At 44.1% G+C, this 26,515-nt stretch overlaps 1 protein-coding gene across 3 annotated transcripts in view; it reads right to left on the minus strand.

Moving 5' to 3' along the window:
• The window catches only part of LOC126298832 (myrosinase 1-like), a 208,904-nt gene that overhangs the window by 165,243 nt on the left and 17,146 nt on the right, over positions 1-26,515 (minus strand). For all 3 annotated transcript variants that reach the window (XM_049990310.1, XM_049990308.1, XM_049990309.1), the window contains exon 3: positions 15,402-15,536. In XM_049990310.1, coding sequence (XP_049846267.1) covers positions 15,402-15,536 — 135 coding nt within the window. The remainder of the gene's footprint in view (positions 1-15,401; positions 15,537-26,515) is intronic.

The following is a 26,515-nucleotide window of genomic DNA, read 5'->3' on the forward strand; positions in this document are numbered from 1 at the left end:
CTGAAGATAGCATAGAATGTGCTGAAACATGATTGGGTAAAACAACACTAATTAAAGAGTGCCTTGTATAACGCAGGACTTTTCTTCAACAACACCCAAAACATAATCGTCTCAAATACATTCTAAGAAAAATAAAATAAAATAAAATAAAAGCGACGCACCACTATGGAATTATCCGAGTGGGATGTACATGTACATGTACAGACGAATATATAATTACAATTTAAAAAAAAGGATGCTTTATTCAAGAGAAAGAGCTTCACAAACTGAGCAAGTCAATAACGCGTTGGTCCACTTATGCAAGCAGTTATTCGGCTCGGCATTGAGTGATAGAGTTATTGGATGTCTTCCAGAGGGGTACCGTGCCAAATTCTGTCCAACTGGCGAGTTAGATAGTCAAAATTTCGAACTGGCTGGATGACCCTGCCCATAATGCTCCAAACGTTCTCAGCTGGGGAGGGATCCGGCGACCTTGGTGGCCGAAGTAGGGCTTAGAAAGCACGATGACAAGCAGTAGAATCTCTCTCCTTGTGCGGACGTGCATTATCTTGCTGAAATGTAAGCCCATTGTAGCTTGCCATGAAGGGTAACAAAACTTGGGGTAGAATATCGTCGATGCACCACTATGCTGGAAGCGTCCCGTGGATGACAACCAAGGGGGTCCTGCTATGAATAGAAATGGCACCTCTGATCGTCATTCCTGGTTGCTTGGTAGTGTGGTGGGCAGCAGTCAGGTTGGTATCCCACCGTCGTCCGAACCGTCTACAGACGCATCTTCGGCCTTAAATTTCATTGACTGGAGTAGAATTGTCTTGAGCGATGAGTCCCGCTTCGAACTCAGCCCCGGTGACCAGCCAAAATGTCTGAAAACGCCCCGGAGTGCAGTGAGATACCAACCTTACTGTCACCCATCCACCATGTTCAATGTGCCGTTTATTCTATCTGAGACATAACACATTCACGCATTATTTCAGCAGAATTTAACAGACGAGCTGGCCAAAGAAAAGATGAACCAAGAGTGGTGTCACTGCCAGACACCACACGTGCTAGGTGGTAGCCTTTAAATCGGCCGCGGTCTGGTAGTATACGTCGGACCCGCGTGTCGCCACTGTCAATGATTGCAGACCGAGCGCCGCCACACAGCAGGTCTAGAGAGACTTCCTAGCACTCGCCCCAGTTGTACAGCCGACTTTGCTAGAGATGGTTCACTGACTTCTACGCTCTCATTTGCCGAGACGATAGTTAGCATAGCCTTCAGCTACGTTATTTGCTACGACCTAGCAAGGCGCCATTATCAGTTATTATTGATATTGTGAATCATGTAATGTCAAGAGCGACGTTCACCATTAATGGATTAAAGTTAAGTATTACACCAGCTACGTCCGTTTTTCTCAATTGTAATTCCCTTGTCATGTTCCAGACCTCACGCCAGCCTGCGTGACCTAAACGCGTGCATTTCGGCCTCCTGTAGTAAAACGGTGTTGGCTCTCCTGCCAGGCACAACACCAAGAATTCTCACATCGTTTCAGGACGGGACGGGACCGCGAAATAAAGAATAATGTGATAGCGGTCATGTCTCGGGTAAGAGAGTATCGGCTAAGCATAAAGAAAGCATGTATTCCTTTCCGTGGGGTTCCATTATGATCACCAGCTGCTTTCCAAATGATTCAGTTGTGAACATTTGGGTCATTTTGGAGTGGCTTTCAAAGAAAGTGAGGCGGAGTATGTACATTGTGGTGAACACAATCCACACTAGTCGTTAAAGGAAGTGCAAATAAATGTTATGCGAAGCACTGTTGCCGCGAATGAGGTTTGGAAAAACATGGAAGAGCTGCCCCAGGATGTAGTCTATATTCAAGAATCGTGTAACAGAAATGGTAAATGATAAATTTTGTAGGACCATTTCTAGAAGCCCAGTTACAAATGACAAAATTCCTTTCAAGATTCTTAAAGAAAAAAATCTACCACTAATTGATAAGGGCTGCGATAAAGACGAGGGATGTTACAATACTGGAAGAGTTGTAGGACTGTGCCAAACATCAGCTATAAGCATTATTAAACATTATGCTACTCTTAGGCTATAGAGAAGGGGCTAACAAGGAACAGCGGAAATGTAGGAGGTAGATGAACTCACCAAATAAGGTGTGACTAATAAAAGTACAATTAGCACACACGGAGTTCGGATTGCAAAAAATCATTAAAGAGTGACAGAGCTTCCGGTCCAGTTGCGATCAGTTCAGAGATGCTGCAAGATACGCGGCCTGTCAGTGCTGCTAGTACCAGCACTTGTTATGAGTGTCTGGCGCAGGGAGGGCGCTTGATTGGTGAAAAACCGCTAATGCAGAAACATCCGAAGTCCTAGAAGAAAGACCGTTTCTTTGTTATATACCACCTAGCGATATGCCTTTTTTATGTTTCGGGGAAGGACCAAGAAAGACTCCTTTGTGCACCGCCACTTACCCATGAAGAGACGACATGACATAATTGAATTGAATATGGCTTCAGGAAGGTAAGATCTATCGAAGATGAAATAAACTGCGTGGTAGAACCAGTGACAAGTGTAATGTTTCGCTACAAAGTAGGACTGATGACCAGCATCTAAGGAACTTTCGATGACTGGTAATGGTTCTCCCTTTTTACCAGGCTCTAGGAACCTAGAGTTTGAGATATCCATAGTTGAGTCTTCAAGATTAGTGCATGAACTGGAAAACACGGTGGTCCATCCTGGTAATATCGAAGAAACATCACAAAGGAACGTCGACAGAGATCGATATGTGGGCCGTAACTTTTGGAAGATAGTGATGGAATCCCTTCTTGAACAACTGGGTACTTGGGAGAAAATCAGACTCTTAAAAACCACAAAGTCACTCTCTGATGAACCAAATTATGCAGTGTTAGGTAGCCAGTATCTCGACAGTTCAGTACGGGACATCAACCGACACACTGAGATAGTATGATGAAGCAATCCTGACGGCTATAGCTTGATACAGAGCCAGGTGTATATCAACACACAGTAAGGAAGGAGGACCTGTAAAGATTCTCAGGAGAATTCAGAAGGGAAGACTTTTCGATCAGCGTCCAAGACGATAGATATATTGTTCATATGGCCGTGTGGAATCGTACGTCAACGTTACATGCCTTGAGTCAGGAATTTGTTAGTCTGCAGCGCGACAAATACTTACAGTGCGACGACGTCTGGAGTAGCCGGGACTGTCAGAACGGCGACCATTCTGGCGGCATCCCTTCATACAACTAAGCCACACTTGTGACACACGCATCACAGTAGTACATTGGCCAACGCGAAATACACACAAATTACTGGGAACAGGCCAACTAATTGTTTATGTCTCCAAGACAACATCAGTGAGACAATTCAATTACTCCACAACTAAGTAGGAGAAACTGGCCATCGTTTATGGAATCAAGAAGTTTTACGTTAACTTTTGCAGCATGAAATTCCAGTTGATCACAGACCATAAGCCCCTGATTGCACTGTTTGACACGCGATTCAAGTTCTCGGAAAAACCGACGCAACGTCTGCAGCAATGAGCGCCATCCTTATGTAATTATCATTACGAGATACATTTCCTTCGCTCTGCTCAACAGTCCAACGTCGAATGTCCTCACCCCATGGACTCAGACACTGACTTTTATCAGCAGGAAGGAGTATTTATTTAGATTGATGACACCATGAAAGAAGTAGGCGAATTTTCTACGGTATCCAGTGAGCTAGTCCACACCACACGGAATTATCAACTACAATGCCATGTATTGTTGTCGATACGAATAATGGGTTCCTGGAGGACCTGTTTGAAACAACGGATTCTGGTTTTTTAGCACAAACTGATTCTTGTGCCATCATCTGAACTCCAGCAATAGCACTCACCTTTGGCCACCTACAAAGCCGTATCCAGGGTTATCGTTCTTCCCGAATTCCCATCTCATATACTCCGGTTACTCCAATAATCACACGAAGGCGTCGGATCAGCGTCAAATTTTCTGGCGACATTTAGACGCCGTGAGTGAGCATGTGCTCTGCTTCTAAAATATCTGTGCCCAGAATCAGACAGCACCAATTCAGCATTGTTATCGACGACCCAAGCCACACTACTCTGAGGTCAATGCTTATTGACTTTGCCAGATCGGTCCAGGGTAGAATGTCGCTGTTGGTAGTGGACACATTCTTAAATTTTGCTTATGGGGGCTGAAAGACAACGACCACCTTATGACGTACGATCTAACCGTCTCCATCATTTTTGCTGTTGAAGGATCGCCACACATAGTTCTGTGAGACCAAAACATTCCGCCACTCACGTTATCTGCGTTTATGGTATATTGCAGCTTAATAGTCCGCCTGCTTAGCTGCGGGGGTAACGTGCTTGCCTCCCATGCAGCGGGACCGGGTTCGGAGATTTTCTCCGCTCGTGGACTGGGTGTTGTGTTGTCCTCTTCATCATTTCGTCCTCATCACCGGCACGCAAGTCGTCAAATCTGGTCTCCACTGACATAAGACTTGCACTCGCGGCCGAATTTCCCCTGATGGGGCCTCCCGGCCAAGAATACCATAGGCTCATTTCATTTTTTGCAGCATAATAGCGTCCAGCACTTGACTAGCGCAACTGACTGGTCTGTACATCTAATTGCAGATGACTACGATGATTCAGGTGAAGATAGGTAGATAAATGGAAAAACTCTGCCAAGTTTCCTTATTACATAAGAGACCACCGCTGTCAGTGGCCGCAGCCTGGTAGAGCTCCTACACAGGGCAGGCACCGCACGGTGCAAGATCTTCTGTCTCCATCCTAGACACCTCAGTCCATGCGCTCCAGTAAGTCTTATCACAAGGGTTTCCATATCTACTTCAGTACAGTCGACTGTACACTTGCTTGGAAGCAAGGTAAAGTCGTCAGAAATCCTGGGCGTCAAATGTTTCAGATTGTGGCTCCTGAAGATCATCTAATCCGCCACCAGAACCTGATCTGGCCGCACCACCTTATAGATCGAATGCCCCTGACAACTCATGCGCAACAGCTGTCCAGCCAGCAACAATCACTACTTCCCCCTGTTACTCAGTGTCCGTGATGGCACAGATGATCCCTTCTGCTCCCAGCTCCTGCTTGACGTCAATATGTCTGCCTGCTCCAGTGATCCGTGCACAGCGCCAAGTGGAGCCCTTACACGACAGAGTATTGGCACTCGTGAAGGTGGCTACACGTCTTCCAACGTCAGAGGATTCCCAGCCTATTTCAGCGGAGAAAAGCCGGCCGGAGTGACCGTGCGGTTCTAGGCGCTACAGTCTGGAGCCGAGCGACCGCTACGGTCGCAGGTTCGAATCCTGCCTCGGGCATGGATGTGTGTGGTGTCCTTAGGTTAGTTAGGTTTAATTAGTTCTAAGTTCTAGACGACTGATGACCTCAGAAGTTAAGTCGCATAGTGCTCAGAGCGATTTGAACCATTTGACTGCACAGTAAGTTCCTCTATCAAGTGCCGGTGAAAAGTAATGGCAGAAGTTTCAGGAGCTTCATTGAATCCCGTGTAACTGCTCCCTAGCGAGAGTACCTTCACCATTAGCTGAAAATCTAGAATCAACTATAATTGACAGCTAAATCTGTGATTTACATTTTGTTTCGCACAACAGCTGAGTTTGACAGACGATTTTCTCCTAACTGAGGAACTCACAGTAAACTCTTGACAAAGTATCCGTTGGAAAGATAAGCGCGTTCACGATCTTGCAGATCGAATGCCCCTGCGAGGAGCATCGATGGTCTGGCTGCAAGAAAATGGGCTGATATTGTGACGCATTGTGCTCCTTCTGGTGATCGACAGTCCGGCTCGTGGCCAGCACAAGGCATGACGCCGTATAATTCTAAACCCATCTACACCAGCAGTGTCCACATATACATCCATACTCAAAAAGTCACCTTACGGTGCGTGGCTTTCGGTTCTTTGCGTATGAGGGTTGCCCAGAAATTTATGCACCGAATTTTTTTTCTCAGCTGGAAGCAATTCTGCGAATGCGAAACGTTGCGTATATATTGTGGAAAGTCTCCAGAATGAGCGCGCTAAGTTTCCGTCACTTCCGATAGATAGCGTGGCTGATGGACAGTTTCAAAATAGCGTCTGTAGGTGACGTACGTCACAAGCAACGTACCGTCATTGAATTTATCACTGGAGAGAAAGAAAATGTGGGCGATATTCACAAATGCCTGTGCTAAGGCTATGGAACATCTGCTATCGACAGAAGTATAGTTAGTGCCTGAGCACGGAGGGTCAGGTCTTCAGAAGGCGGTTCGGCAGAGCTCCACCATTTGCGGTTGGGTTGATCGGGGGGAGGAGACCAGACAGCGAGGTCATCGGTGTCATCGGATTAGGGAAGGACGGGGAAGGAAGTCTGCCGTGCCCTTTCAAAGGATCCATCCCGGCATTTGCCTGGAGCGATTTAGGGAAATCACGGAAAACCGAAATCAGTATGCCCGGACGCGGGATTGAACAGTCGTCCTCCCGAATGCGAGTCCAGTTTGCTAGCCACTGCGCCACCTCGCTTGGTGCAGCGGTCGGGGAGACGGTCCACGGTTGTCAGACCTGACATGTTGCAGCGATCTGAAGTTGTCATTCACGAAGACAGGCGCATTACGACTCCATAACACATTTTGAGGACTATGAGGAGATGATTCAAGGAGCATACACACCCTTGTTTCGCGCTAGAGCAAAGCCATAGAAAGGGATGCATGTATTGTAATGTACAGGTTCCGGACGTCAGTTTACGCAATTGATTTCCATGCCTGTGTCACTTGGTCGGTCAGTGCACGGACGATTGATGCTGTTTTTGGAAAACGCTGGAGTTTTCGCCCTATGATGTCCCATATGCGCTCCGTTGGACACAGATCTGGCGGTCCAGCAGGCCAAGGCAACGTGTGGACACTCTGTAGAGCATGTTGGGTTACAACAGCGGTATGTGAGCGACCGTTGCTCTTTTGCAACACACACCTTGGAATGTTGTTCATGAATGACAGCACAATAGGTCGAATCAACAGACTGACCTACAAATTTACAGTCAGGGTGCGTGGGATAACAATGGGAGTACTCCAGTACGTGTACGAAATCGCATCCCAGACCAGGTGTAGATCCAGTGTGTGTAGCATGCAGACAGATTGGTTGCAGGCCCTAAACTGGCATCATCCTTACCAACACACGACCATCACTGCCAACGAGGCAGTACCAACTTTAATCAGAATACGCAACACACTTCCACTGTACCCTCTAATCAGCTCTCACTTGACTCCACTGAAGCTGCAAGCAGGCGGTGGTTTGGGGTCAGTGTCTAACACCACAATCGATTAAAAGCAATCGATACAGTGTAACTTTTTTAAGATGTGTTTACTCTTTACCAGTTAAGTTCTTTGGATAATTGGAGGGAGGTGGTACTCTATGTCGTACAAATTGTTTAACCTAATATTGTGCTTAAACAATGGAAGTTTATTAAATATGATTGTTTATGTATGAGAAACTGCAATGCAAAAACTGGTTCATACTTACGGATTTTGTATTGTATAATATAAAAGACACAGTGATTCCCCTCCGCTACGGAAGAGGTTTGGTGCGCAAAGAAAAGGTGGAAGTGGCGGTCAGGCTCAGCGGGAAGCGAGAGACGACAATAGGAGTCAGTAGCCAGCAGTTGTGGAGTCAACTTCGCAGGTGCCGAGAGAGGCGTTCCGTATCCTCATCTATGATGGAACGGCCTTTGATGCGGTTAGTGCCGTAAAATGGTGCTCTTAAATGGGGAATGGCCCTAAAATTAATATTTACGTCGCCAAGAAGAAATGAAATTGAGCAATAATCCGCTAGAGAAGAGACCAGGTAGCCACCACGTACTCGCCACCAATTTTGCGCCACTCGTCCAATAACTTGAGGAGGTTAGAACTGCATATCAGTATTAACCAGTGAGTTTGTGTTTGTATAATTTTGCACTAATAATCCAAGTGTTGCAAACACTGGTGTTTGAACAATGAAATTTTCCCCCTCAATCAACCAGGCAGGGTCCTTTTCTCAAAATACTGAAGTCCGAATATCCTGTTTGTGAAAGATTGATATTAGTCTATTTTATTTTACGTTGAATTTATGAAAAGTTCCAATTTACTTTGAATCGCTTCTAATTTACCAGTGCCATTGTTTAAGGTGTAGGAACATTAAGATTGTCAGTGAAAACTAATTACTTCACGAGTAATATAAGGGGCACATAATACACTCCTGGAAATGGAAAAAAGAACACATTGACACTGGTGTGTCAGACCCACCATACTTGCTCCGGACACTGCGAGAGGGCTGTACAAGCAATGATCACACTCACGGCACACCGGACACACCAGGAACCGCGGTGTTGGCCGTCGAATGGCGCTAGCTGCGCAGCATTTGTGCACCGCCGCCGTCAGTGTCAGCCAGTTTGCCGTGGCATACGGAGCTCCATCGCAGTCTTTAACACTGGTAGCATGTCGCGACAGCATGGACGTGAACCGTATGTGCAGTTGACGGACTTTGAGCGAGGGCGTATAGTGGGCATGCGGGAGGCCGGGTGGACGTACCGCCGAATTGCTCAACACGTGGGGCGTGAGGTCTCCACAGTACATCGATGTTGTCGCCAGTGGTCAGCGGAAGGTGCACGTGCCCGTCGACCTGGGACCGGACCGCAGCGACGCACGGATGCACGCCAAGACCGTAGGATCCTACGCAGTGCCGTAGGGGACCGCACCGCCACTTCCCAGCAAAATTAGGGACACTGTTGCTCCTGGAGTATTCGCGAGGACCATTCGCAACCGTCTCCATGAAGCTGGGCTACGGTCCCGCACACCGTTAGGCCGTATTCCGCTCACGCCCCAACATCGTGCAGCCCGCCTCCAGTGGTGTCGCGACAGGCGTGAATGGAGGGACGAATGGAGACGTGTCGTCTTCAGCGATGAGAGTCGCTTCTGCCTTGGTACCAATGATGGTCGTATGCGTGTTTGGCGCCGTGCAGGTGAGCGCCACAATCAGGACTGCATACGACCGAGGCACACAGGGCCAACACCCGGCATCATGGTGTGGGGAGCGATCTCCTACACTGGCCGTACACCTCTGGTGATCGTCGAGGGGACACTGAATAGTGCACAGTACATCCAAACCGTCATCGAACCCATCGTTCTACCATTCCTAGACCGACAAGGGAACTTGCTGTTCCAACAGGACAATGCACGTCCGCATGTATCCCGTGCCACCTAACGTGCTCTAGAAGGTGTAAGTCAACTACCCTGGCCAGCAAGATCTCCGGATCTGTTCCCCATTGAGCATGTTTGGGACTGGATGAAGCGTCGTCTCACGCGGTCTGCACGTCCAGCACGAACGCTGGTCCAACTGAGGTGCCAGGTGGAAATGGCATGGCAAGCCGTTCCACAGGACTACATCCAGCATCTCTACGATCGCCTCCATGGGAGAATATCAGCCTGCATTGCTGCGAAAGGTGGATATACACTGTACTAGTGCCGACATTGTGCATGCTCTGTTGCCTGTGTCTATGTGCCTGTGGTTCTGTCAGTGTGATCATGTGATGTATCTGACCCCAGGAATTTGTCAATAAAGTTTCCCCTTCCTGGGACAATGAGTTCACGGTGTTCTTATTTCAATTTACATGAGTGTATTTATTGGATGAAAAGTTTTTTAATTTGCTATGAAATACTTCAATAGGAAAGTGCCAGATGGTTAGTGCTAATGAATTTAAATGTTATTGGTTAAAATCACTTGCTTCACAAGTAACGAAAGAACAGAAAATTTTGAAACCCTTTGGATATTTGCTCTAATTTGAACTTTCTTACCAACCGAAATAAAAATATTCCAAGTGCATATTGTTATCAAGCTTCGAGGGCTAAATGATCTTAAGTGGGGTTGTAGTTCAGCATTTATTATAATGCAAGGTTTTTCTGTAAAGTGTGCTTAGTTGCGGATAAAGGAGTGGTCAGTCTGTAGGCTTCCACTGTAATATTTTATAACAGAAAAAGTCATACTGAAAGCAGGTTTCTGTTAATGAACCTAACCCATTGACAAAGTGGAATGCATATGAAATGCGAGTATTGTGAATTTTATTGCATTTGTGATATGTATTAGTGTGTTAACCTAAATTGAACTATTGTCAGATTCCATTTAGTCTCATGTTAGTCTTTGAGAATACATTTTTGTGCTGAATTATTTAAAGACTGAAGTAGTGATTGTAGTGAGCATGGAAAAAGTCTATATTTTGTTTCTGGAATGTTAGTCTATGCAGTTGGGTGCTACTGCTACCCACTATGTAGTTTCGTCTGGTTATTGTAGGTGTTCATTGCACTTTTCTGAGAAAGAGTATATGAAAGTCAGTTTTGCAAGAGTATCCGCAAATCCATTGAAAATAATGTTTTCACGTTATTATGCCTAATTAGGCTGGCGACCATTTATTATTATTTCATTTACGTTAAATCTGTTACTGTAAATTCTTACAAAAATTCAAGTTCTTTTAATTTCTGCCAATAGCCATAGTTACGAAATTCAGGTTCGAGTCCCTCTATCTGTTAGGTTAATGCACTGTCAATGCAAAAATCCTCCCAGAGGGTAACACCTACTGCAGGTTTAGGGCATATTTGGCAGTTATCAGTCAGTTATAGAGTTATACGTGGCTCCTGGCGACAGAAATGAGAATGTTGTCACTCGGCAAGCTGCATGCCGGTGTAATACTTGAGGCTTAACTGTGAAGCGTTAGTGTTATAAGTGGAAGGCATGCTATAGGGCGTCTGGCTCGAAGTTGTTCTTCAAATAAACGATATGTAACAGTTCATTGTATCACTGGAGTGCCAACAGCTACTCATATTGCTGCTGCAGATGCAATACGTTGCTCCAGAGCCACACGACAAACACGATGGTCTTCCCTCTACGTTGTGCTACGTGGCCCTCTGAAGCCCGGTCTCCTTGAGGCCGAACATTCTCGTGAGCACCGTTGCCAGCAATCATATACAGTGGCTACATTACTGCCAAATCGTTGTGCAATGTCGCAGATGAAACATCCAGTATGTCGTAGCCCTATTACATGGCCTCGTTCAAACTCACAGAGGTTTTATGGCGTCGATGTAGCTTTAGAGGCATTCTTGACTAACAACTCGTGACGTCCAGTCTGATATGTACGTAACACTCACGACCGTGAATGCGTATTTAAAGAAAACCTGATCCGCATCCTCATAATGGCGCTACTAGCGCCAAGGGTGCGTCATTTGAACAGCCATTAACTTTCAGATGCAGAAACACGCCTATCAACTATCGTTATGTCGCACAATTTCTTCTTGGTGTTGCAATTTTTTTCCGTCATTGTATTTTTTACAGTATCATATACGATCCTCTATCCTGTGCAAGCCCCTTCATCTTAAAGTAACTACATCCTTCTGAATGTGCTTACTGTATTCATATCTTGGTCTCTTTCTACGATTTTTACCCCACTCCGTCCCCCACGATTCCCTCGAGTACTACTGCTGATCTCTTGATGTCTCAGAATATGTCCTACCAACTGATCTCTTCTTATAGTCAGGTTGTGCCACAAATTTCTTTTCTCGCCAGTCCTGTTCATTACCTCCTCAACAGTTATCTACCCATTTAGTCTTCACCATTTTTCTGTAGCATCATATTTCAAAAGCTTCTATTCTCTTCTTGTCTGAACTGTTTATCGTCCAGGTTTCACTTTCATACATGGCTACATCCAGACAATTATTTTCAGAAAAGTCTTCCTAAAAATTAAACCTATACGCGATGTTAACAAATTGCTCTTCTCCAGAAATGCTTTCCTGGCCATTACCAGTCTACATTTCATATCCTCTCTACTTCGACCATCTTACTACTTTGTCTCATTTCCAAATCTAATTTCATCAGCATCACCAGATTTATTTCGACTACATCCAGTTATCCTCGTTTTGCATTTGTTGATTTTCTTCTCATATCCTCAAAAAAATGTTAAAATGTGTGTGAAATCTTATGAGACTTAATTCCTACGGTCATCAGTCCCTAACCTACTTAATCTACATTATCCTAAGGTCAAACACACTCACCCATGCCTGAGGGAGGACTCGAACCTCCGCTGGGACCAGCCGCACAGTCCTTGATTGCAGTGCCTCAGACCGCTCGGCTAATACCGCGCGGATCATATCCTCTTTTCCAGACCTTTTCCATGCCACTCAGCTACTCTTCCCAGTCCTTTGCTGTCTCAGAGGATCACAATGTCATTAGCAAACCTCGAAGGTTTTATTTCTTCTCCATGAACACTAATTCCTACTTCAATTCTTTTGTTTCCTTTACTGATTGCTCAAGGTACAGATTGAATACAACGTGTATAGGCTACAACCCTGTCTCACTTCCTTCTCAACCACTGCTTCCCTTTCGTGCCCCTCGACTCTTATAACTGCCATCTGGTTTCTGTACAAATTGTAAATAGCCTTTTGCTCCCTGGATTTTAATCCTGCCACCTCTAGAATTCGAAAGAGAGTATACGAGTCAAAACTGTCAAATGCTTTATCTAAATGTGCAAATGCTATAAACGTAGGTTTGCCTTTCCTTAACTTGTCTTCTATGAGAAGTCGTAGGGTCAGTATTGCCTCGCGTGTTTCTACATTTCTCCGGAATCCAAACTGATCTTCCCCCAGTCAGCTTCTACCAGTTTTTCTATTCCTCTGTAAAGAATTAGTGTTAGTATTCTGCAAGCCTAACTTATTAAACTGATAATTCGATAGTTTTCACATATATCAGCACCTGCTTTCTTTAGAACTGGAGTTATTATATTCTTCTTGAAATGTGAGGGTATTTCGCCTGTCTCATACATCTTGCTCACCAGATGGGAGAGTTCTGTCGTGGCTGGCTCTCCCAAGGCTATCAACAGTATTAATGGATTGTTGTTTACTCCTGGGGCCTTGCTCCATCTTAGATATTTCACAGCTTTATCAAAGTCTTTACGCAGTATCAAATCTCCCTCCCAGCGTCACATACGTTCTCTTGCATTTCCATAATATTGCCCTCAAGTGCGTCTCTGTTATGTAGACCCTCTATATAATCCTTCCACCTTTCTGCTTTCCCTTCTTTGCCTGGGACTGGTTTTGCATCTGAGTTCTTGATATTCGTGCAGGTGGTTCTCTTTCCTCCCAAGGTCTCTTTAATTTTGCTGTAAGCTGCATCTGTCTATCCCCTAGTGATATATGCTTCTCAACCATTACATAATATATTACTTCAAATATGAGTGTGTACCACAAATACAATAAAGAACGGCAAAGAGATATGTACACAACACAAGTTTAGAGCAGCCTGAAGGCCGCGTAAGTAAGATATAGAAATAAAGCATCCATTTGTTACTAATAGATCAGACAACTACACACAAATACTTTTTATAATTAGTATACAGTGTTTACAGGCTGCAACAATTTCTCAATGCTCCAGAATGTCGTTAATGAAACCCATGAAATGCACACGGGTTCGATCTACAGGTCCATCACAAGGCTGATAATGGCCTCGTACGCCAAAGTCCTGTTAAGTAAATAAATTAATAATCCAGAATATCCATAGTTTCAAACTTCCCATTTATAATAATAAAGTTATTCTGCAGAGCAGCAACGGAAGTATTTATTACCTTGAATTATCTTTTCCTTTCTAACTTAATTAACACGTACGGCACTCAGCGAGATTAGCAACGTGCTAACTCATTGCGTTTCGTATTTTTTTCGCTGGAAGGAGTATGAAAGTATTAGAGAAAAGCCACACTCAGAAAGTATAAACTTTTTTAAGTTCCATGTCATTAATATGGTACACGAGTGCACAGCTTGCCGTGGAGTACTGAATGGTCTCCGCAAATGAATTGGAGAGAAACCTAGTTAGAGCAAAACGTCGACCATCGTGTTTATCAAGATGCTTCGTAGGAATACAGCATTATACAGCATTTACGAATTAAATGAATCGCATATAAACCGCATTACTCACGAGATATATTCTGTGGACTAGTTGAGTTAGATCTGGAATTTACTGAACATTCAGGGAAAGGGTGACTCTAACATATAACTGTGAATGAAGTATCAACGATACTTCCCATCAGAAGAAAGAACCTACACGCAGATTCATCCACAGCTGGAAGGAGTAATGAAGTAACTTCTCTCAAAGGAAATGAACGGCGCTAGGGGCGCAGATAGTCACCTGGTCCATCATGAACATATAGGAGGTTAGACTGCAACGTCCTACTGCAATGAAGTCAACTCGTGCTTACTTGGGCTGTAATAGGGCTACAAATATTACTTAGCATTGTTGAAAAAACCATACTGAAATTTATCTTAAGACATCGAGGAAAACGACGGGCGACAGGAAGAGGATATCAAAAGTGAATCTAGTGCGCTATCTTAGCCATCACGTCACTTTGCTCGGTATGATCTCTTAGAATAACATTGTTTATTCAAATTATTTCATCCTGGATTACGTTGGGAAGGATATTCAGACAGTGAAACGGGAAATACTTTTCAGAAAATTACTGATAAACTTTCTACCTGGAGCTGCTGCTTTTAATAATACTTGTCTCATATGATAATACGTTTTTAGCCTTGATATGTATGAGTCGCGGCAAAACATGCTGTGTTCGATAGCAACAATAATTTTTCATAGGCAACCTGAATCTTTACTGTTTATTATTCTTATAAAATGCACAAGCATTTATTTTGAACTTTGATAGTTTCCGGAAGAAACGAAAAATATTTAAATTCGAGGTAACTGAAATTAGCGGAGCAGCAGACATTCAAGTGGAAAGGAAGCAAAAACATAGTTGCTGAAAAAGCCTTTAGAATAATTAATGTTGTTTAACTACGATCGGTAATGAAATACCGATAAAACCAATGCGAAATGGGCTAAATGCATTTGTCGAGTCGTCTGTAGACAAGGGTTGGTGAGAACTCAACGTTATTACTTGGGTCAGAAAATAGAAAGAGGCCGAAAAACCTTAACAGAACACGTGAGAGAGATTGAAAAATATAAGAGAACAGGGAAAAAGCAAACTAATCTCTTAAGAGAAAGTTTTTCTCGGTGCATAAGAAGAGGAGTGCAACGTATTGAATCCCCTGTTACTTCTTCCTTTTGATTTCATCGCACTCATAAGGGAAGCGGAATTCCGCTCGGTTTAATATGGGTGCAATGATAAATGTATGAGGTCATTAGGCGCAGGGAGCGGTGAGTGCCTTGTTGGAATTCTGGTCGCAAAGACGTATTAATTATATAACTGTTAAAACAACTCAGATAAGTGAAATTAATGAAAGACATGATAGGCATTATGAGGCTGTCTATTACATGCAAGATACCTACCGTGTAAACGTTTTGTAACGACTGATAGCTTTTATGTGACTTACCATCGGCTGGAGGTCGTTCTCCAAAAGTTCGGCTACAAGTTTTCTGTAATAATCTATTCCTTTTTGGTTGATTGAAGTTATTGTTCCATTTGGAAGTATCCTTGACCATGAGATGGAGAAGCGATACATCTTTGCCTAGAAAGAAAAATAATAATTATAAAGCATATGGGGTTGTAACAGTCGGCTACAAATACTGTTCATTTCATTCGTTCCTTCAGCAAATTTCTTTGTCGTCCCATTTGTGAATTAATTCGTATATACCTTAGATTCTACATATTTTGCTAACAAGAACACAGTAAAATGTCGGACACTATAAGGGCTATACACTTCTACCACAGATATTTTTCTGCGAATGGATGTTTCTCGCGACATACTAATGCAGCGGACGCCTTCTGGTTTCCAACCGCATAATATCGCGGCAGGGCATCAGTCGAACATTTTCTGTATCAAGAATGGCCAGTACAGGACCTGCAACATGCGGTCGTGCATTATCCTGCTGAAATGTAGGGTTTCGAAAGGATCGAGTGAAGGGTAAAGCCACGGGTCGTAATACATCTGAAATGCAAAGTACGTGTGGTCATGACGTTTCGGGCCATGTTACGTGCCGAGGAATTCAAGATAATTCCACTCCAGCACTTTCATTTTTTGCTCGTTGTTAATAAAAATCCACGTGTTCTGTACCTAAGGCTTCACCATTACGTACAAGTGGTTCGTAGTTTGTTATTCGTAATAGCCTCATTCGATATAAAGCGTGTAGGCAAACTCAAAGTAAGGCGCTTTGTACAATTTGGAACAGAAATTTCACGTAAGCGCAGCGCTGGTGCCCCGTCTGGGATAAAAGAGTTTTTAAAATTTTTAGCATACATAACAACAATTTTACTGGCTTGCGGTTCACATTATCATTCATCGCCCTTAGCTATTTAAACCTTCTTTTAAATTTCCACTCGGCAGTTAACGTATCAGAGGAAAGTTTAAAGCCACCGAGCGAGGTGGTGCAGTGGTTAGACCACTGGACTCGCATTTGGGAGGACGACGGTTCAAACTCGAGTCCGACTGGTCTTAATTAAGTTTTCTGTGATGCCCCTAAATCGCTTCAGGCAAATGCCGGGATGGTTCCTCTGAAGGGCACAGCAGACATCCTTCCCCAGCCTTCCCTGATCCTGATTCGATCGACGACCTGGCAATTTGGTCCCCTCCTCCAAAACCAACCATGATACTTTACAACTGATAATTTTCTAAATTGTAAATATGTTTTCACAATTTTTAATGCTAATTAGAGGTCCTAGAGTAAATTTGTTTCACATTATATAAGAAGCAGTTAAATGAAACGAGACAGATGGAAAAAAGTAAGTAAACTGATTATTATTTCAAAAGTTTATTATCTCAAAAGTAATCGCCATTTATGTTAATATATATACCCTACTGTGATACAAAACGGTGAATGCCTTCATGGACGTGATGGCTGGGTGTTGTGTGTTATCCTTAGGTTAGTTAGGTTTAAGTAGTTCTAAGTTCTAGGGGTTCAAAATGGCTCTGAGCACTATGGGACTCAACTGCTGTGGTCATCAGTCCCCTAGAACTTAGAACTACTTAAACCTAACTAACCTAAGGACATCACACACATCCATGCCCGAGGCAGCATTCGAACCTGCGACCGTAGCAGTCGCACGGTACCGGACTTCGCGCCTAGAACCGCGAGACCACCGCGGCCGGCAGTTCTAGGGGACTGATGAAAAGTCCCATAGTGCTCAGAGCCATTTGAACCATTTGAACCTTCACGGAAAAAGATTTGCAATTGCCTATGGAACCATGGTTGTACGCAGGCTTGCACTTCTCCTTCCGAAATAAGTCGACGACCGCGAATGACTTTCTTCAGTGCGCCAAAACGATGGAAATCGCAGGGGGAGAGATTGGAACTGTATAGAGATTGTGTAAGGGCTTCCCAGTGAAATTTCTGACTCGTAGTCAAAACAGCAGCCACCCCAGATCCCGGAAAGTCAAGATAACCTTCTTGTTTGAGTGCAAGGATCCGCGATCACTGACATCCTGGAGCACGGTGCCACAACTTACGCGCAGTGTTACGTGGACACTTTGCAAAAACTGAGTGTCACCGTCAAGTCAACACGCTGAGGAATGTTGACGGATGGGGTCATTGTGTTGCAAGATAATACCCGCCCACATGTTGCCAGGGAGTTTCGACTACGCTGCAGACATTTTGCTCGAAAGTCTTTATACCACTTCCACATAGTCCCTATCTCTCCCCATATGACATCGATAGTTTTAGAGAACTGAAGAAAGACATTAGTGGCAGTCCATTTGCTTCTGACAAAGGGGTCACGACTGGATTCAATCACTGATCCATAGGCAACAGCAAACATTTTTCCATGAAGACAGTGATCGTCTCCTCTCACAGCGGGATAAACGCATCAGCTGCTATGGAGATTACTTTTGACATAGTAAACAGTTTACTTACACTACTGGCCATTAAAATTGCTACACCACGAAGAGGACGTGTTACAGACGCGAAATTTAACCTACAGGAACCTACTGTGGTATGCAAATCATTAGCTTCTCAGAGCATTCACACAAGGTTGGCGCCGGTGGCGACACCTACAACGTGCTGACATGAAGGAAGTTTCCAACCGATTTCTCATACACAAACAGCAGTTGACCGGCGTTGCCTGGTGAAACGTTGTTGTGATGCTTCGTGTACGGAGGAGAAATGCGTACCATCAAGTTTCCGACTTTGATTAAGGTCGGATTGTAGCCTATCGCTTTTGCGGTTTATCGTATCGCGACATTGTTGCTCGCCTCGGTTGAGATCCAATGGGCCGGCCGCGGTGGTCTCGCGGTTCTAGGCGCGCAGTCCGAAACCGCGCGACTGCTACGGTCGTAGGTTCGAATCCTACCTCGGGCATGGATGTGTGTGATGTCCTTAGGTCAGTTAGGTTTAAGTAGTTCCAAGTTCTAGGGGACTGATTACCACAGATGTTAAGTCCCTTAGTGCTCAGAGCCATTTGAACCATTTTTGAGATCCAATGACTGTTAGCATAATATGGAATCGGTGGGTTCAGGAGGGTAATACGGAATGTCGTGCTGGATCCCAACGGTCTCGTATCACTAGCAGTCTAGATGACAGGCATCTTATCCGTATGGCTGTAACGGATTGTGCAGCCACATCTCGATCCCTGAGTCAACAGATGGGGACGTTTGCAAGAGAACAACCATCTGCACGAACAGTTCGACAACGTTTGCAGCAGCATGGACTATCAGCTTGGAGACCGTGGCTGCGGTTACCCTTGACGCTGCATCACAGACAGGAGCGCCTGCGATGGTGTACTAACGACGAACCTGGGTGCTCGAATGGCAAAACTTCACCTTTCGGATGAATCCAGGTTCTGTTTACAGCATCATGATGGTCGCATCCGTGTTTGGCGACATCGCGGTGAACGCACATTGGAAGCGTGTATTCCTCATCGCCATACTGGCGTATCACCCGGCGTGATGGTATGGGTTGCCATTGGTTACACGTCTCGGTCACCTCTTCTTCGCATTGACGGCACTTTGAATAGTGGACTTTGCATTTCAGATGTATTACGACCCGTGGTTTTACCCTTCATTCGATCCCGGCGAAACCCTACATTTCAGCAGGATAATGCACGACCGCATGTTGCAGGTCCTGTACGGGCCATTCTTGATACAGAAAATGTTCGACTGATGCCCTGCCAGCACATTCTCCGTATCTCTCACCAATTAAAAACGTATGGTCAATGGTGGCCGAGCAACTGGCTCATCACAATACGCCAGTCACTACTCTTGATGAACTGTGGTATCGTGGTACGGTGCATGGGCAGCTGTACCTTTACACGCCATCCAAGCTCTGTTTGATTCAATGCCCAGGAGTATCAAGGCCGTTATTACGGCCAGAGGTGGTTGTTCTGGGTACTGATTTTTCAGTATCTATGCACCGAAATTGCGTGAAAATGTAATCAGATGTCAGTTCTAGTATAATATATCTATCCAATGAATACCCGTTTATCATCTGCATTTCTTTTTGGTGTAACAATTTTAATGGCCAGTAGTGTACTTTTTCTCATCTGTCTCGTTATCATTTGACTTCTCATTGTACCGGTATTTGCTGTCGCCAAATGAGGCGTCGCAGTTTATAAAATATTCCATTTCCTCATTGCCGCCGTCCGCAGCTTGTTGTCTAGTGGCTAGACCTCTGAATCAAGGGGTCCGAGGTTCGATTCCCGGACAGGTTGGGGATTTTCTCTGCCCGAGGAGTGGGTGTTTGTGTAGTCCTCATCATTCGTGACAGTGACTAGATTGGACTGTGTATAGAAAAAATGGGCTGTGTAAAAATTGGGACTTCGTACGGGTGCTGATGACCGCGCACTTGAGCACACGATAAACAAACATCATTATCGTCATTGCCACCGGTACACTGATCAGTGTAAGGTTTGTGATAAAAATTCAGTCTTGGTTGCGTAGGTTTTTATTTTCAAATTTCAGTTATGCGTTTCGCCTGTGGTAGGCATTTTATGATTATCTACAATGCAAAAAATCTAAAAATAGATATAAGGTAGCGTCCTGATCTCATCTTGTGCAAAAATGTACTCTGCCGAAAATGATTTATGCAAACTTACAGAAATTGGAATTTGGGAAATTTGTCGTAAGGTCTTATGGGACCAAGCTTTACGCACTACTTAATCTAACTTACACTAAAGACAACACACACATCCATGCCCGTGGGTGGACTCGAACCTCCGACGGGGGCAGCCGCGCGGATCGTGACAAGGCGCCCCAGACCGTGCGGATACCACGCGAGGCACAAAACCGGTCACGGCGCAGGCCGTACGTTAAATGATTGCACGACGCGTATACATCGGTAAAATGCGAGTGGGATATCAGAAAGTTGAACATCCCCAATGCCTATCTTGTGCGTTCTTGAAAAGAAAGAACCGGAACTATGAAAAACTGCAATGATAAATTTTAAGGTTTGATAAACTGGAAGAGATAATATTTGCATAGGGTGGCTTAGGAGACCGCGAAAATAAATACCGAAAAATCCTTTAATTACTTTACTCTTCGCCGTGCATATAGGACGCCGCGCAAGTTAGGAACAGGCGCAAAGCAGAGCTTGATGTAGCGGGAGCACAACACCTATGTGCGGCCCCGCTGACAGACATAGAATGCGGAGAAATATAGTAATTGGGCCTCGAGTGGAAGTAGTGCGGTAGAATCAGACAGATGGCGTTGGCTGGTCTTTACATTGCCCATTGCATTCATATACAGAACGTAACTAAAGTTATAAATCACAACAGTTCCTAGGCAACATGTCTTATGACCTAGCCAACCTCTTCTGGCGTAAAGACGCGCATTCAGCTTTCGCTGATGGTATCAATTTACGACGTCAACTTCATAATGAACAGGCACAGACAATTGTTTATGATAAGTCGGGACATTAGACATTATAATATACCCAGTGAAGCGCTGAATATGTTAGAAAAACGGGAAGTGTATCTAAAACCACGCTTCAGGAACACCTTCTCACAAAAGACTGCAGATAATACAACACTCATAATCAGCAGAACACTTACAGGCATCTGGCCATTGCTGCCTACTATCAATAATTTGCAAATGTTGCATTTTGCCCACAAGAGGCGGAAACTCGATTTACTTGAGGAATTTGCGATCGCTAAATGCACGTGTTGGTGCTGATGGGCTCCTGAATGGTCACCCGATCATAAAAATTCAATCATTTTTTGATTTAATGATGTTCCTTCGTAAAGAAATTTAGCCTCATTTCCGTGAAGTACGCTGGTATCTCTTTTGTTATTTGTTTGAGTCCTTTATCTTTAAAGCATAATTTAACCCTAATTTTTTAAAATATTTATGACGATCTTTTCATAAGGTATATATCGGACAGATGCCGGCTAACTTAACCCTTAGTTTTTGGGCTGTCACTTTAGAATTTATGAACATTGGGTTTTATAAGGCAATTTATGTTGTGTATATAAATTCGGTCCTACACAGTGATTATTTATAGACTAGCCAGTGTCACCTGTCTGATTCTACAACACTACTTGCACTCGAGGTCCGATGCCCATACTTTTTCTCATTCTTTGTTTGTCAGCCGGGCTATTCATACATGTTGTGCTCCCAATCCATTAACCTCTGCTGTGCATCTCTTTCTAACTTGTGCAGCGTCTTGATCGCATGGCAAAGAGTAAGATAATTAAAGTATCAGAGTAAGATAATTAAAGGATTTTTCAGTACTGATTTTCACAGTGTCCTAAGCCGCCCTTTTCAAAACTAATTATATCTTCCAGTTTATCAAGCCTTAAATTTGTTTTCGCAGCATTTTTTCATCGTTCTGGTTCTTTTCAGGAACACACTTTACAGGGTTGGGAATTTTCAACTTCCCAATCGCATTCTGCCGATGTATTCGCATCGTGTAATAATTTTATGGATGACATGTGTCGTAACCAGTTTATGTAAGCAGGCATAATAACTTTTCCCGTTGAGTAAGTTTTTTCAAAGGATGCTATCAGAACGCTTCCTCATATCTATTTTTGCAATTTTTTGCATTGTAGATAATCAGAAGATGCCTAATACAGGCGAAACGCATCACATTGAAATTTGATAGTAAAAACCTCAACCAAGACCGTATTTTTATCTTAGTTTTGGAGGTAGGAAGGTCAATATTTGACGGATATTATGTACCCTAATATTTCTCTATAATATCTGAATTCTAGATTGACCAGGAAAAATGATGGCGTCGACAGAACCATCACAACCTTTTGCTAGCTTTGCCCATGCTTGCTTGGAGAACTGAAGTGTTTCTGAATGTAGATAACAGTAATGTTGAAATTTTGTCGGGTGATCCGTCGAGCGGTGGTGTCGTCATGTTGAAACTCCTTGAAACGTTGCTACAAGACGACGCCACCGCTCGGCTGTTCACCCGAGAAGATTTCATCACTGGAATACAAGGAGAAAGCCTGCAGTGACATAAATCACACACAAAATACACTGAAATTAAAAGTAAAAACACAGTTCGGGTCTTTACTAAAATCTGAGAAACTAAACAAGGAAGACACCACCAACTTATTTCATAGCATAAATAAATCTTAACTTGCATTTCTTCTTTGCTTATAGAAGTGTTTCAAAACAGATCAAAGTGCGGCAGTGGCCAGTGGCGTGGCATGTTCTGTGTGGCAAAGCTTCATCACGATAAATGTCTGACGGATGTATGAGGGATGCTAATGGGGCAGAACGTGATCCCAACCATCGTATGACGCAGTATGTCCAAACTCAGCTATTACGAAGGGACAGTAGATCGAAAAAGGCTACACACAGGTAAGATCCATTTTTTGACCGCATCTTTCCTAATAAGACTTGGTGCTCTAAATTTATGGCGTGGAGGGGATTCTTACCATCAATGTGATGCGTCGTTACTTATTACAAATTGTGACACCCTGGGAGATGTGATTTGAATTGGGCGTAGCAGTATATGGTTTCTCTACGGTAATCTTAGAGAGAAATTGTGTGAAAATCTTAGACTAGCGAACTTATCACGCCCTCTCTATTGCTTCCAGGGCTGACATCAGGAAGTCGCCTTACGAAGAGGTAATTAACACTTCTTTTTAATCGTGACGTTGTTACGCGACAGTTCTTGTGAAAATTACCATGTACCATAATCAGACTCCATTATATTAAAAATCCCAGCCAATCCAAATCAGTTCCCAATTAGAAACGAAATTAAAGTACGGTTAAGGTTAACACCAGTGAGTGCTACATCTAACTACCAAATTTCCATATTGATTTCTCATTCCGGAGCAATTTTTAAACGTGTAGTTGGAAATCCCACGGACTACATGTTGAGGTGAGGCGAGCAGAACATGGGGAGGGAGAGTGAGTCAGTGTCCGGCTATTAGAATGGCCACAGCCCTCTTCCAAGGACTGACACCGTCACTATGGCAGGGGAAGAAGAAGCAAGGTAGGAGTCTGGAGCAGGAAATTGCATGTGACCTAAGTTCTGCTGGAGAGGCCAGTCTGTTTTTGCGTCCTAAACGACGGAAAGATATTGCTAACTGTTTTTAACACGGGGAGTCAGCTGGCTTCAAAGAGATGCATTGTGAGATGAAAATGATGGGTATTGCAGTATTTGTCTGTCCTATGTCCTGCGTGAAGCACATATTCTGGGAAACGCTAGGCCCACGATGGTGAGACGGTAAGATCTTTAAAGTGGAGTTAGAGACGAGGCCATCCGGCTGTTATGCGCTTAAGAACACGGCGCCCACATCCGTCAGGCTGGCGTCAAGTTAACTGAATTGTTGTTGACACTGCTAAGAAATAGTAAGAGCAGCTACCATTGGATAATGTAAATCGCTTGTATATACATGGAGACAGCCTGGTTGGCTGAAACTCGAAACAAGACGGATGACGAGAGTCAGACGTTGTCTGTTTCTGAGCTGCAGCAACAAAAACCTCCATAGTTGGTTAATTATATTAAAATCGGGTATGGAAGGGAGTCAGTTGCATTGTTAGAAAGGATCTGATTGGTCGGCACTCGAAAGAATCACTGTCACTGATGAGCAAAATCATGAACAAGGCTTCAAAGGGATGGAGTAAAAATTATGCTTGTGGCTGGGAGTGCTCTGCAGAATTTTCTTCCATCCGAGACTCGCCAGGGAACATTACGATCGAGAGAGGGATTTCGATTCTAGAATTTGAGGGAGAGGAGCCTTCGGAGCAGGCCGTAACATTCAGAACGTTCAGCCATGCCGATGGTCCAGCCGAAACTTCACAACTTGTCTGCCATTCCCAGTGATCAGCGTAGTTCCTTACCTTGTCTCCAGCGTTATTATTACTGACTGACTTGAGCACTTTTAGATTTCAGTCTCTGCAATTCCCTGAACCGCTTTCTCAATCATAAACGGCCAGGTTGCGTCATCATAGCTTAAATATTTCGTTGTATGAAACATGTAAAACGTGGGAAAGAGTTTCGCTAGATTCCAAGGCAGTGGAAATTCATAGCCTTACTTCGATATTTCTAAACACTGACCACTTAATCAGAAGCTATTCCTCTCGTCTGCTTGCCCCTTCATTTCGATATTTGTGACAATTCCAGTACGAAATTAATTTTTTTTCAAATGGAAATAAGTTATACAGATTTACTAACACAGCACAAAATTTACAAGCAATGCGAAATCAGTCCTATCATTACTTTAAGATCCGAAAAATGGGGATGTGATTTCAAATGAGCCTCATCCCGCTGCTGTGTTCTGTTCCTTTCAAAATAATCACTAACCAGGTGGTTAAGGCATGCTTTTCTTATAACCCTTGAGTTTTCAGGTGTATAGACGGAATCCTTCTGCTTTTTCGGACAGTTAGGCATTGGTTTTACTGTCTCTGAACAAGGAAGAATACGATAAAAAGGGATGGTACCATCTACTGGTAAAGTGTGTATGCAACAGATTGTAAGAACCGGGTATGTCATTAAAACGATTTCACAGATTCTTTGACTACAAATGTATACAGTATTTATTTTCCTGTATTATAGGTATTGTATCTTAACCGAGGACCTAGAAACGACGGAGAGGCTCCGTCCCGCCGCTACCGCAGTGGTCCACAACCCCACGACGACTACTGCAGTCCACTTCACCCCTTCGCCGCTCCATACCGAACCCAGGGTTATTGTGCAGTTCGGCCCCCGGTAGACCCCCAAGGGAACGTCTCACACCAGACGAGTGTAGCCCCTATGTTTGGGTGGTAGAGTAATGGTGGTGTACGCGTACTTGGAAAACTTGTTTGCTCAGCAATCGCCGACATAGTGTAGCTGAGGCGGAATAAGGGTAACCAGCCTGCATTCGCCGAGGCACATGGAAAACCGCCTAAAAACCATCTACAGAGTCGCCGGCTCACCAGACCTCGACACTAGTCCGCCGGGCGGACTTGTGCCGGGGACCAGGCACTCCTTCCCACTCCCGAAAGCCATGGGTTAGATCGCTCGGCTAACCGGGCGGGCCTATTTTCCAGTTACCTGTACAAACAGATAAAGCTCAAGGACACATAACGAAGGGAGGAGTAACTGATGTTATACTTACACTAAGGTGACAAAAGTCATGGTATGCCTCTTTAATATCGTGTCAGATCTCCTTTCGCCCGAGTAGTGCATCAACTAGACGTGCCATTGACTCACTAAGTCGTTGGAAGTCCCCTGCAAAAATATTGAGCCATGTTGCCTCTATAGCCGTCCATAAATTCGAAAGTGATGCCGCTGCAGGATTTTGTGTTAGAACTGATCTCTCGATTATGTCTCACAAATGTTCGAACCGATATGGTCACGAGCCCAGGAGAGGCGCCGCATGCGATGTTGTGCTGTTAGCAAAGGCACTTGCCTCGGCCGTCTGCTGCCATAGCCCATTAACACCGAACTTCGCCGCACTTTCCTAACCGATACGTTCGTCGTAATTCCCACATTAGTTTCTGCGGTTATTCCCCACAGTATTGCTTGTCCGTTAGCACTGACAACTCTAGGCAATCGCAGGTGCTCTCTGTCGTTAAATGAATGCCGTTGACCACTGTATTGTCCTCGCAGTAGAAGGGATGTGTATCACAGTATCGAAGGTGAACAAGTGCTCATAGCTATTAAGGTATGAATTTTAGAGTCCGTATTTACAGGAGACTTTTTTCTTTCTTGGTCCATTATACCACGTCTGAAAGTTGCTTACCCTACAATCTTAGCAACAACAGTACCGACAAATGTATTGCAGTGTTGGAAGTCAGTACAATTTTCGCTTATAAATTTCGAAACTGTCGTTACTACCTCAAGTTGATATTTTTACCCTTCCACGTGATCGCCGGAAGTTTGTCACATCATCACAATGAGACGTAATGCTTGACATTTGGTATTCTTGGCAAACTTTTGATACTGTGGATCTCGGAATATTTATTTCCTTAACGATTTCCGAAATGGAATGTCCCATGCGTTTAGCTCCAGCTACCATTCCACATTCAATTTCTGATAATCTCCGTAGTGCGGCCATAACTACGTCGGAAACGTTTTCACATGAATCACTTGAATACAAATGACAGATCCGTCAGTA

This window comes from Schistocerca gregaria, chromosome X (genome assembly GCF_023897955.1).
Source record: "Schistocerca gregaria isolate iqSchGreg1 chromosome X, iqSchGreg1.2, whole genome shotgun sequence".
NCBI lineage: Eukaryota > Metazoa > Arthropoda > Insecta > Orthoptera > Acrididae > Schistocerca > Schistocerca gregaria.